The 12994-nt window shown below is 42.7% G+C and overlaps 1 protein-coding gene across 5 annotated transcripts in view; it reads left to right on the top strand.

Moving 5' to 3' along the window:
• Positions 1-12010, top strand: part of CNR2 (cannabinoid receptor 2) — a 33718-nt gene extending 21708 nt beyond the window's left edge. For 4 of the 5 annotated variants that reach the window (XM_043446023.1, XM_043446021.1, XM_043446022.1 and 1 more), the window contains one exon: positions 9694-12010. In XM_043446023.1, the coding sequence (XP_043301958.1) occupies positions 9739-10824 (1086 nt within the window). In that variant the 5' untranslated portion in view covers positions 9694-9738 and the 3' untranslated portion in view covers positions 10825-12010. Of the gene's footprint in view, positions 1-5432; positions 5466-9693 lie in introns of those variants that run through there. The other variant, XM_043446020.1, reaches the window with a different exon arrangement.
• The last annotated feature ends 984 nt before the right edge of the window (positions 12011-12994 follow it).

Below are 12994 nucleotides of genomic sequence, written 5' to 3'. Positions count from 1 at the left end.
ATTGGCCAGGTAAGAGGATCCCATCTAGTAATATTATGAATAGATAGAATAGGACTGAACACTTATCTAAAATAAATTTCCTAGGGGGTATCCAATCAGAGCCCTAGAGAACAGAAATCCACCAAGGTAACCCAGAAGTACTAGGCACAGGTAATTGGCCACAAACCAACAATTGGATTGAGTTTTAAACTAGCATAGAATTGTGTCCATGATAGAAAACATTTGATTAATAGGTCTAAGTTCAGGGAATCAAGAAAACGTTATAAATGATCACACAAGTCAGCATCTTGGGCAAGCTGTCTGCTTCTGATGTCATCTTCTTCTTGTCCTGGTGTAGTGTAGTTTCCTCTGTTTAAACATCGTTTTAAGGTGAGTTTGAAGTCAGTAGGCCTCTCTATAGACCAGTCCAGCTTAGGGGCCTTTGGAAGTGGGAGTTAACCTGAGTCAATTTCCTTTCAATTTCATTAGGCATGAGCTAGTTAAGAGTACCTGATAGAAAGGCCCTTCCATCCAGGTTAGAGAGAGTACCTTAAATTATGTCTTCTTCCAGTCTTGTTTGCAGGTCATGTGTGAGGCATCTGATCTTCATCCAAAGACAGATTACTTACTGAGATAAGCTTCAGAAACAGCCCTAGAGTGTCCTTCAATAATTCAATTAAATTTTACATTACTATACCCTAACAGCAAAGAACTATCCAGGAAATGAGTCTTAGTAGATACAGACCTCCATTAACAAATGGGGATTTAACATTCATTGAAACATCTCTTTCTCCCTAAAGAAAGAAAGTGAAGTCACTCAGTCGTGTCCGACTCTGTGATCCCAAGGACTGTAGCCAGGCTCCTCTGTCCATGAAATTTTTCAGGCAAGAGTACTGGAGTGGGTTGCCATTTCCTTCTCCAGGGGGATCTTCCCAATCCAGGGATCGAACCTGGATCTCCCACATTGCAGGCAGACACTTTACCATCTAAGCCACCATGGAAGCCCCTTCTCCCTAAAATCACCATCATTTTTACCAAACATAACCTAATTAAGACCTGTTTGTAATATAGGTCTGGTCTCAATAAACTTGGCATGATTTATATAACCAAAATTAATCATAGACTTTTTTGCTTTGCTGAGACTTTCATAGTCTCAGACTGAACTTTTAAAATAAAATCTTTCAGGACAAGGAAAGTCATGCCAAAGGCTTATCACAGATTTTGCCTAACAGATCTAAGTAAATTCCTCCCTTCTCAAGGTCTCCAAAATCCCTTGAGATTTCTGTACCTGTTATTGAGATAACCTTCCTGACTTATCTGATAAAGTTACTGGAAACTAAGAGCTTCCAATCTCTGGAGGGTTCAGACAGAGAGAAAAGATAAATGTTTCAATTTGTTTATAAAATATAACTTTACCAAATTACTGCCATAATTAGTTTGAGGGAAGTTTTTTTTTTATTACACCTGGAAAACACAGATTCAAATCAGTAATTTTTCAGATAGAAACCATAAAAGTTATAAGCATATTTACCAGTTCATTCAGTCCTTTTGTGAAGTCAGCAGGTTTTCTATTAGAATCCTTACTCAGTTCAGAAACTGGTATTTACTCAAGAGTCCTTTTTATAAATCTTCTTGAAGAGGCAAAACTTGGTTAATGCTATGACAATAAAGAGATAGTAACTAGAATTATGCCTGATAACATTTTACCCAAGCATATCAGAATTTTAGGAACTCCATACAGTTTCTAGGATATCTATATTAGTAACATTTACCATACAATATAACCTGAGACTTATTACTCACATGACAACATTCCCCCATGTAATTCTGTATACAAAATGAGCCAAATTAGTGTAATATCTCTCTTTGGGATGTTTCAGGGGCCCTCTGAAGAATCCAGAAGTTAGCTAGAAATCTTTTTCATTAGAATGATTTAGGAAGTTTTGTCAACAAAAAGGTTTAGAACTCAGTCAGATAGAATTTTCATTGTGAAACAGTAGCTAGTCACTTAGTCAAAGTAATGATAAAAGATTTTAGAACAGATCATTTAAGAGAGAAAGAAAAACTTATTCCTGACTATGTACAAAACTCTTTCTTTATGGCTCACTTTTCACAAACCTTATCACTTCTTATATCCATTACTGTGTTCTTCCATCCTAAAAAGCCACCTGTAAGTCAGACTTACTTCCTTTTCCCTTCACAAAATGCAGTTCCATTCCTCATACCTTCTTTACTGAAAATGCACTTCCTACTTCCCTTAAGCAACCAAGAACTGACTTTTATATTAGCATTTTATAGATTGGTGACCATAAATACCAGTGATAATTTCTAAAACCTTTGCTTTCTTAGAGAGAACATTTTAGGATGGCCCCAAACATCATTCATTTTTAATCCCAGAACTCTTTAGTTTCTCTGTAAGAGGAAATTAGTGTTCAGTTGTAAATGTTTCAAAATCTTATTTTATTTGGAAATGACTTAGCTATTCAATACACTCAATACACTTCCAACACTTAATTTAGCACAACCCTTAGAAGTTCAAGTTACCCCAATCTGGACAGACTATTTTAGACAGACATTCCTAAAGAATAATTATTCTTAACATTTTTTTAGAAGTTTCTTCACTCAAGGTAATTTCCTTGTTGACAAACATGTAACAGATATAATAATATTTAACTTATATTAAACCTACGTACAATGAAAATATTCTGCTAAATTCCCAAACTCAGTTATGAATACTAGTTGTAAAAAAAAAAAGGTTGGAATAAGATTTTAAAAGGCTTTGTTCCCATTTTTCTTTTTTTCCCCTTTTGGTTTCAGAAATTAGAGATGGTCTAGAGTGATCCAGAGAGCTCTGGTCTAAAGGTATAGGAGGAGTTATTTCCTCAGGGCAAGAATTCTTAAAAAGACAATTTTTTTCCTCAAGCTTTCTCCGGAGTCTAAAGAATATTGTGACCACATTGTCAAAAATAGTATTTTTCTGTGATCATAGTTTTATAGCCAGAATTTAGACCAGATAGTGCTCAAATTGGCCCTTATAACAAGTGCAGATTGGTCTCAGCAGGGATTGTCCCTCTAGGGAAGTGGGGGTCTTAGTTTGATCAGCCCCGGGCTGTTGATTACAGGAGGAAGTCCTGGACATAAGGGAACCTTAGTTCATTTTCCTATCCTATTGTCAGTAAAGATCTAATATTTTTAGGACATTTTTCTTGTTATAGCTATAGATTGACTAGTCAAAAAAAATTTTGTCTTTCCAAGGGGTTCCCAGGGGGAGTGTGGAACCTTAGAGTGAGCAATTCCCGTATTAGCTGGAGCAGTATGTACCACATGTCTGCGCACTCAAACCAAACCAAACCAGAACTCCACCCGCCAGGAGTCACACTCTGAAAAAAAAGGCAAAGCGATGCCCAGAAATCAAAAGCCAAATGGCATAAATGCCAAACGTGACTTCCCGGTTACACTAGACCTGCGACGGCAGAGTCAGTGCTAGCAGCCTTTTTCAGTTCTGATAGTTTCAAGCAATTTCTTGTTGGTTTCCTGTGAAGAAGTTACTCTATCATTTCCTCTTTTAGATACCAGTCAAAGTAAGCCTGGCCGGCCTTTTCTAATTGTGCATGCAAAAATATCAATTTTGAAATATCAAAAGAACCCCAATTTGGCCATTTTAGGTTGAGATCTCTTTTAGTATAATTTTTTTAATTAACTAGGTTCTTGCAAGTATGAGCTCCATAGGTATTGTACATGAATCTGGCTGGCGTGTTAGTCAGAGGCTGGTTTTCTAACACCCCTCTGTTTCTGTTTTTGAGAGATTCCGTTTCCCATTTTAAGCTGAATTTGTCAGGGATAAAAATCACTAGCGAACTTGGGTAGTGGGCCCATGTGCTGCTTGTAAGATTAACTCCTCCAGGAGTCACCCCAGAGCCGTTTCAGCTCGTCTTACGTGTCTCGGATTCTGCCTCCGGCAATCGAAGACCACCGTGGCTGCTCAGGTCGCTGAATGGCCAGTTCTTATGTGCGCCCCCCGGATGAGCAAGTATTTTAATTAACGAGTGGAGTTCCCTATGGGACCACTGCACAGTATGAGGACTAGGCCTCCACCACTCCCGTAAATTTCTCAGTCACCTGAGAAAACCCAAACTGGCCGGGAGGAGTCTTGTCCCTTTTCTTCGGAGCGAAGCTCTCATCTGGTCTCCTCACTTTTATCCTGACAAATTCTATAATGGCAGTCGAACTGAGGAAAAGTGTCAGATCAGCCTCTTACTTAACCACTTAGCTAAGAGCATTCAGTCCCCTACAATGGGGCAACCTCAGCGTCTTTCAGCTGAGTCCTAGGTGTTCCTGGATTTTTTTCCCCATTCGAGCCCCCCTACCCAGTACCTTTCCACTGGGTGGGTAATTCCCCCGGCATGTTTCAGCCAGCCCCCCACCTGGTATCTTTTGCCTGGGTGGGGATTTCTCGGTATCTTTCAACCAAGCCCCACTCGTGTCTAGAACATGAGTGGGTATGCCCCGGATGTTCCATCAGGGCCCCCTGCCAGTATCTTTCCTACTGGAAGGGGGCAGGTAACCTCCTCCACCGCCAAATAAAACTCAGAATCTCAGCCAATACAGGAGATTTGAGAACTAGTAGAGACTTACCCAAATTCGTCTGCACTCCCTGAGGAGGTGGATGGACGCAACGGGACACTGCTGGTACCAAAGCTCCGGTTCCTGGTGGAGTCCAGTCGAAGGAAGGAAGTCCACTCTGGGTCCCTTCGTGGTTGCCATAACTGTTGACTAAAAAAGACATACAACTTGAGAGTTGTGAGTTAAGTTTTATTTGGGACAAAATGAGGACTGCAGCCCGGGAGGCAGCATCTCAGATAGCTCTGAGAGACTTCTCCAAAGCGGCAGCGGGGGAAAGTCAATATATAAGGTTTTGGAGAAGCGACCCCATGGACTCTATCTAGCCTACCAGGCTCCTCGGTCCATGGGATTCTGCAGGCAAGAATACTGAAGTGGGTTGTCATTTCCTTCTCCAGGGGATCTTCTGGACCGAGGGGTCGAACCCAGGGATCGAACCCAGGTCTCCCGCATTGGAGGCAGACACTTTAACCTCTGAGCCATCAGGGAAGCCCAAACTAACAGCTGAGACATCGCTAGATTCAAAGCCGAGTTAGGTTCTAGAGAAGGAGGAGTTCAATACCATGAAGCACTCATTTTGCAAAAGGTTTTTTGTTAGCTATGAGGATCTATCTGATGTCACCATGAAGGGATTTAGTACTTCTCAAGATATGAGGAGATACAAGGATTGAGATCATAAAATCCATTCCTAAAAACATCCAACTATCTAGAGACCTGTCCCACCAGATTCCCTGGAGCACAGAGCGCCTCACTCCACGCTGAACTCCCGCAGAGGTTGTTGAAGGTCAACAGCTATAGCAGCAGGGGCTCAATCGTAGAGGCAGATGGCAAATGCCTTTGTTGTTCATTCATTGGCAATGCTCTTGGTAAGTGCCCATTCTTAGTTGCCATGATGATGCCTGATTTTTTTTAAAGTTTATTGGACCATTTAAAAAGTCTTTATTGAATTTGTTACAATGTTGCTTCTATTGTTTATATCTGGCCCTTTGGCCGATAAAGCTTGTGGGATCTTAGCTTCCCAACAAGGGACTGAACCTGCCCTGCTTCATTGGAAGGTGAAGTCTTAACCACTGAACCCACCAGTGAAGTCCTGATGCCTGATTTTTAAAAGTCTAAATTACCTCCAACTAATAAAAAAAATTTAAAAAAAAAAAAAAAAGTCTAAATTAGATCATTTCCGTTTGTTGTTGTTCAGTCACTCAGTCGTGTCTGCCTCTTTGTGACCCCATGGACTGCAGCATGCCAGGCTTCTCTGTCCTTTGCCATCCCCTGAAGCTTGCTCAAATTCATGTCAGTGATGCTGACATGAGGTTAAAGCGTCTGCTCAATAGTCAGTGATGCTGTCCGACCATCTCGTCCTCTGTCATCCCCTTCTCCTCCTGCCTTCAATCTTTCCCATCATCAGAGTCTTTGCCAATGAGTTGGCTCTTCGCATCAGGTGGCCAAAGTATTGGAGTTTCAGCTTCAGCTCCAGTCCTTATAATGAATATTCAGAATTGATTTCCTTTAGGATTGACTGGTTGGATCTCCTTGCAGTTCAACAGACTCTCAAGAGTCTTCTCCAGCACCACAGTGCAATACCGTTACTCACTTCCTAAATAAAGCTTCAACTCTATTCCTCTCTCTTGGCTTATGTTACTGTCATTCACAATTTTACTTACACTCTGTTTTTATACCCTCCAAATCAGTCTCAGTCACTATTATTATTATATTATTATTGCTTTATACAGACATTTGTTTTTATTTACTCATACATTTATCCACTTATTTGTTCACAATTCCTTCTTGCCTTTCTGTCCTTCCCTCTATGGAGAATTTCCTTCTTCTGATGGCATATCCTTTAGATTTCCTTCAGTGAAGGTCTGTTAGTGAATAACTCTGTTTGTATTATTTTGAGTGACAGCTAGCTTTTTGCCATCTATCTTCTGGCTATCATTACTGCTCTTGGCCAATCTGCTTTTAAATTTCATTGTGATTCCTTTGCAGGTATTGTGTTTTTTTAATCTCTGATTGTTTTTAATTTTTTTCTCTTTGTCTTTGGTATTCTGAAGTTTTATTATAAAAGACTATTGACTTTTATTTATTTCCTGGAGAAGGGCATCGCAACCCAGTCCAGAATTCTTGCCTGGAGAATTCCATGGACAGAGGAACCTGGCAGGCTACAGTCCATGGGGTCACAAAGAATCAGGACAGGACTGAGCAACTGGCAATTTTTTTTTCTTTTTTCATTGTATAGCATAGGCAGGTATATTCAATATTCTATAATAACCTATAATGGAAAAGAATCTAGAAAAAAAGTATATATATATACATATATATGTACACACATATATACACTTAATCACTTTGTTGTATACCTGGAACTAACACAACATTATAAATCAACTACAGTAAAAAAAAAAAACAAAAACCTGCTCGAAGTTTACTGTCCAGGAGAATTTTGGGCAATTCTCTACTAGCATCTCTTTGACTATGACCTTCCCAATGCCCTCCACCAATTTCTATTCTTCTCTTCTGAAACTCCAATTAGATATATTTTAAACCTTTTCTTTCGCTCCTTCCTGTCTCTTAACCATTCTTCCATATTTCCCATCTCTCTATCTCCTTGTGCAGCCTTTTGAGAAATTTCCTCAGATCCACTTTCTAGATCAGAGCTTTTTGGCTGGCTAATCTCTTCTGCTCTTTCACCTCCTCTTAAGGCTTTCCGTTTTCAATGACTTCATTTTTCACTTCCAGAAATTCTACTTGATTCTTCTTCAAATCTGCCTAGCCTTTCATTAAGTAATCATGGTTTTGATTCCTTATTGTTTAATCATATTAAACATATTCAGATTTCCCTGGCAGTCCAGTGGTTAAGATTCCATGCTTCCAGTGCAGGAGGTATGGGTTCAATCCCTGGTCCAAGAACTAAGATTTCGTTCTGCAAGAAAAAGAAAAAGCTTATATATATATTCTATAACATAAACCAAAGAGTTATATGAAGTTCTTGGAAGTCTAATTCTGCCGTATGACATTTCTGCTAACTCTTCTTCATATTTACTTGTGCTTTTTGTAATTCTGCATCATGAGCTCAAATTCCTTGGGCCGTTATATGTGGAAATCTTGTGTGACCTGGATAAGAGAGTATATCCCTCTAGAGAAATTCACGCTTACAATATTTGGGTGCCCTGTTTGTTTTTCTCAATACTTAGGACACACTTATACTAAAGATGATTCATTACCTGACATTCAAATTTATCTGGACTCCTATATTTTATCTGGCATTTCTACTGGTGTGAAACCCAAGTCTTGTCTAACCATCCCTAAAATGTTGTTAAACCTTCAGCATCTTACTTACCAAAACTGGCAAACAAAACAAAATAAAACACAAATGCAAAAAACCCTCCACTTTATCACTCTGGATTCCATTTTTTTTTCTTGGTTTTGATTTCCTTTCAGTTTTTTTTAATATAACTTTATTTATTTTTGGTTCTTCTGGGTCTTCATTGCTCTGCAGGCTTTTCTCTAGTTGTGGAGAATGGGGCTCCTCTCTAGTTTCAGCGCATGGGCTTTTCATTGCGGCGGCTTCTCTTGCTGCGGAGCATGGGCTCTAGGGCGTGCAGGCTTCAGCAGTTGTAGCTCGCAGGCTCTAGAGCAGAGGCTCTAGTTGTGGACCATAGGCTTAGCTACTCCCCAGCATGGGGGATCTTCCCAGATCAGGGATTGAATCCATGTCTCCGGCATTGGCAGGCGGGTTCTTTACCTCTGAGCCACCAGGGAAGCCCTCCTTTCAGTTTCTGACCCTTAGAAGAGTTCCATACTTTCAAAACGAAGTCTTTAGCGTAGTTTTTTGCTTAAAGCCAAAAAGCTTGCAGGTCACTTTTATTTCTTATTTTACTTTATTGAGGTATAATTCTCATGTGACACAATACTATTTCCAGGTGTACAACATAATGATTTGATATTTGTACGTATTAGGAGATGATCACCATAATAAATCATTAACATCATTATTACACAGTTGCAGTTTCTTTCTTATGATGAGCAATTTCAAGATCTATTCTCTTAGCAACTTTCAAATACAGTATTAGTAACTATCCCCAAGACTTTTTTATAATTGAAAGCTTGTACCTTTGACTACCTTCAGGCATTTCATCCACACCACCCTCCCACCAATCCCTGCCTCTGGCAACCACCAAGCTAGTCTCTATATCTTTGAATTAGTTTTTGGGTTTTTTTTAGTTCCACATATATGTGAGATCATATGGTTTGCAGGCCATCTTGGCTTCTTGATGTACTTTCCTGGTGGCTCAGATGGTAAAGTGTCTGCCTGCAATGTGGGAGAACTGGGTTTGATCCCTGGGTGGGGAAGATCCCCTGGAGAAGGCAATGGCAACCTTGCCTGGAATACTCTTGCCTGGAAAATCCCATGGACAGGAGTCTGGTAGGTTACAGTCCATGGGGTCGCAAAGAGTCATACATGACTGACTTCACTTTTTTCACTTTTTCAACTTCTTGAATTCCCACATGCCTCTCCTAAGGCAACCAGTACAGACCTAGTACATCCTCACTAGGATGGAGAAAGGGTAAAATAGAGAGAAAGTGACAAAGTGAAAGTGTGGGCCACAAAGTCGTGTCCGACTCTTTGCAACCCCGTGGACTGTAGCCCGCCAGGCGCCTCTGTCCATGGGATTCTCCAGGCAAGAATACTGGAGTGAGTTGCCTTGCTCTTCTCCAGGGGATCTTCCCCACCCAGGGATGGAACCTAGGTCTCCCGCATCACGGGCAGATTCTTTTTTTTTTTTTAGTTCTACCACTTTATTGCTACCAACCCGTCTCCCTCCACCCTCGTGTACCCATGCTCAGTCATGTAACCCCATGGACTGCAGCCCGCCAGGCTCCTCTGTCTATGGATTTTTCCAGGCAAGAATACTGGAGTGGGTTGCCACTTCCTTCTCCAGCAGGCAGATTCTTTACAGTCTGAGACACTAGGGATGCCACAGAGAGCAGCAAATATGATCCAGCCACACGGGTGAAGAGTTTGGCTAGAGTCAGTGATCATGTGAGGTCATTGCACTGATTTAAAAAAGCTCATCTTTTCTTCTTGTGCTACAGCAAAGACTTCTTGGCAAGCCCAGCAGAAGCCCAGGGACCCACCCCATGGAGATATGCCTGAAGATAGAGGAAGCCAATGGCTCCATCGATGGCTTGAATTTCAACCCCATGAAGGAGTACATGATCCTGAGCGGTCCCCAAAAGATCGCTATCGCAGTTCTGTGCACCCTCCTGGGCCTGCTGAGTGCCCTGGAGAACCTGGTTGTTCTCTACCTCATCGTGTCCTCACACCGGCTCCGCAAGAAGCCCTCCTACCTGTTCATTGGCAGCTTGGCTGGGGCCGACTTTCTGGCCAGTGTGGTCTTTGCTTCCAGCTTTATACATTTCCACGTCTTCGATGGCGTGGATTCCAAAGCTGTCTTCCTGCTGAAGATCGGCAGCGTGACTCTGACCTTCACGGCCTCCCTAGGCAGCCTGCTGCTGACTGCCATCGACCGCTACCTCTGTCTGCGCTACCCGCCTACCTACAAAGCTCTACTCACCCGCAGGAGGGCACTGGTGACCCTGGGCATCATGTGGGTGCTCGGCGCACTGGTGTCCTACCTGCCCCTCATGGGATGGACCTGCTGTCCCAGGCCCTGCTCTGAGCTTTTCCCCCTGATCCCCAATGACTATCTGCTGAGCTGGCTCCTGTTCATTGCCGTCCTCTTCTCGGGCATCATCTACACCTACTCGCATGTCCTGTGGAAGGCCCATCAGCACGTAGCCAGCTTGGCTGAGCACCGGGACAGACATCTGTCTGGAATGGCCCGGATGAGGTTGGATGTGCGGTTGGCCAAGACCCTGGGGATGCTGCTGGCTGTGCTCTTCATATTCTGGTTCCCGGTACTGGCCCTCATGGTCTACAGCCTGGCTGCCAGGCTAAGCGACCAGGTCAGGAAGGTCTTCGCCTTCTGCTCCTTGCTCTGCCTTGTCAACTCCATGGTCAACCCCATTATCTATGCCCTGCGGAGTGGGGAGATCCGGTCCTCTGCCCACCACCGTCTGGCCCACTGGAAGAAGTGCATGAGGGGCCTTGGGCCAGAAGGAAAAGGAGACATCCCCAGGTCCTCAGTCACTGAGACAGAGGCTGACGTGAAAACCACCCCGGGGCTAGATTCCAGAGAGCTATCCTGGCCTGATGAGCTCTGATCACTGATGTGATCACTTTCACAGTGTGAAATAAGTCAAGTCAGAAGTCATTTCACTCCCTGGAGGAGGATGAGTGGCCTTGATCCTCTCATCTGACTTGAACCAGCCCTAGAGGCCTGGACACTTAGCCCTTTCCACGGAGTGTTGGTACTGACCTCTGGAAGGCAGCCTGGTCATGCCTGTCTGCATGACCTGATGACAGTCTGTTGGGCAGCCAGGCCCTGTGAAGGGTGCAAGGTGGGCAGGGGGCAGGAGGCAGGAGGCCTGGGACAGGCTCAGTGCAAGTCAGAACCACCTTCCCAATCCAACAGCTTCATGCCTGAATTCTCCAGAGACCCCAGGAGCCAGGTGGAGCTTTTATGCTCAGCAATGAGGGGCCTGGAGGAGATCTAGGAAGAATGGATCATTCTCCTGGGATCTCAGGATATCAGATGGGATAGCTGGCCAGCCCTTCTTCCTGCTTGTTAGGGGCCTCCTTGGTTCTAGAGCTATACCCGAAGGTCACCCTTCCCACAGAGGGCCAAGAATTAAAATGTGATGAGGATCAAGGATGTCTATCCACCTCTTGCAGAGGTAACTGACAAGCCTCCAGTTCAGAGCATCTTATTACTGGGGCAATGGCCCTCTCTTGACACCCTGATAATCCCCACTCACAATCACAGTGTCTCCTAGGGACCTGGGGAATACAGAGGAGGCTGGGATCGCTTGAGATGCAGAATCTTCAGAGAATTCTGTTGGTCTTGCTAAGTCCTTTTTGGTGGTACCACTGGAAGCAGGCAGTGTGCCAACCTAATCCAACTCCGAGAAAAAGGAAGATATTCACAAAGATTTTATAACTCCCCAAATTGTTCCCAGCCATCCCTCAATTCAGCCCCTTTGTCTCCTCTACCACCCGAACCCTAGAATAAATAATAAACAGAGCAGGCGGGAGGAGGGGGAAATTCCCTTACTATGTGCCAGGCATAGGGCTGATGTCCTACAGTCCATCAGCTCCAGCAAGGATTCAGCCCCATGCTTTTGAAGATCCCAGGATACCATGTTTTACATTATTAAGGAGGCTGGATTCCTACCAAAGGGGCTTAAAGCAGTAGGCAGGAAAAATTGTTGATGGCAAGGAGGATGCATAAGAATTCTGATGCAATTATTTGGGGCTACAGATGGAATAAAAGGAATTGTAATGATTGAATGTGTCTTCATTTAATATTTACAAGACAAGGTGTTCACCATTCATTCATTCATTCATTCATCCATCCATCTCACCAGTACATGCTAGGCTCTGTGCTATATCCTGGATGTCCAGCCATAAATGAGACTCTGCACCTGTCTAATGGGTCTCACATTCTACATTCTGCTGGGAATAGAGCCAATGAAGAAAGAAAGTTGATGATTACTGGTGGTACAATGAAAGGAATCATCAAGGTCATGGAAGAGAGATTAATTGAGGCAACTTTAGGTAGGTAGACCTACTATGTGCTTTGGTCATGAGTCGATTGGCATTTATTGAGATGTTACTATGTTCCAGGCACTGGGCTAAGTGCTTTTATGTATTTTAAATAATTTATGTGTTTTTTTTTTAATTTATGTGTTTTAAATTATTTGGCTGTGGTGCGTCTTAGTTGAGACACACAGGATCTTCCATCTCCATTGTGGCACTGGGGATCTCTTAGTTGCAGCATGTGGAATCTAATTCCCTGACCAGGGATTGAATCCAGGACCCCTGCATTCGGGGTGCGGAATCTTAGTGACTGGATCACTAGGGAAGTTCCTAGGCTAAGTGTTTTTAAATGAGGAATCTCAGTCTCACAATAATCTGATGAAGAGGGTTTGGTAGCCTCAGTTTACTGAAGAGGACAATCTCTAAGAGGCAAAAATCACTTGACTGAGATCACACTACTGATATGTACCCAAAGCTGGGGTTTTCAACCCAGTTCTGTTTGACTGCTAAGCCTACCCTCTTCACCACTAACTTCTTGGCCTAGCTCAGTCAAATTCTGCTTGATTCGGATAGTGATAATAAACAAGACTACAAATAATAATCAGACTTCAATAATAATAAGTTTAATAGTGACAAATATGTATAAGTGATAAATATGACTTATTAAATCTAATACTAATACTGAATTTTCATAACACCAAACTGCTGCAACCCTATCATTATGTCTCAACATAC

The sequence above is a fragment of the Cervus canadensis genome, chromosome 24, assembly GCF_019320065.1.
Source record: "Cervus canadensis isolate Bull #8, Minnesota chromosome 24, ASM1932006v1, whole genome shotgun sequence".
NCBI lineage: Eukaryota > Metazoa > Chordata > Mammalia > Artiodactyla > Cervidae > Cervus > Cervus canadensis.
Note: the sequence above shows the minus strand (reverse complement) of the source record. Positions and strands in the feature narration are given on the sequence as shown.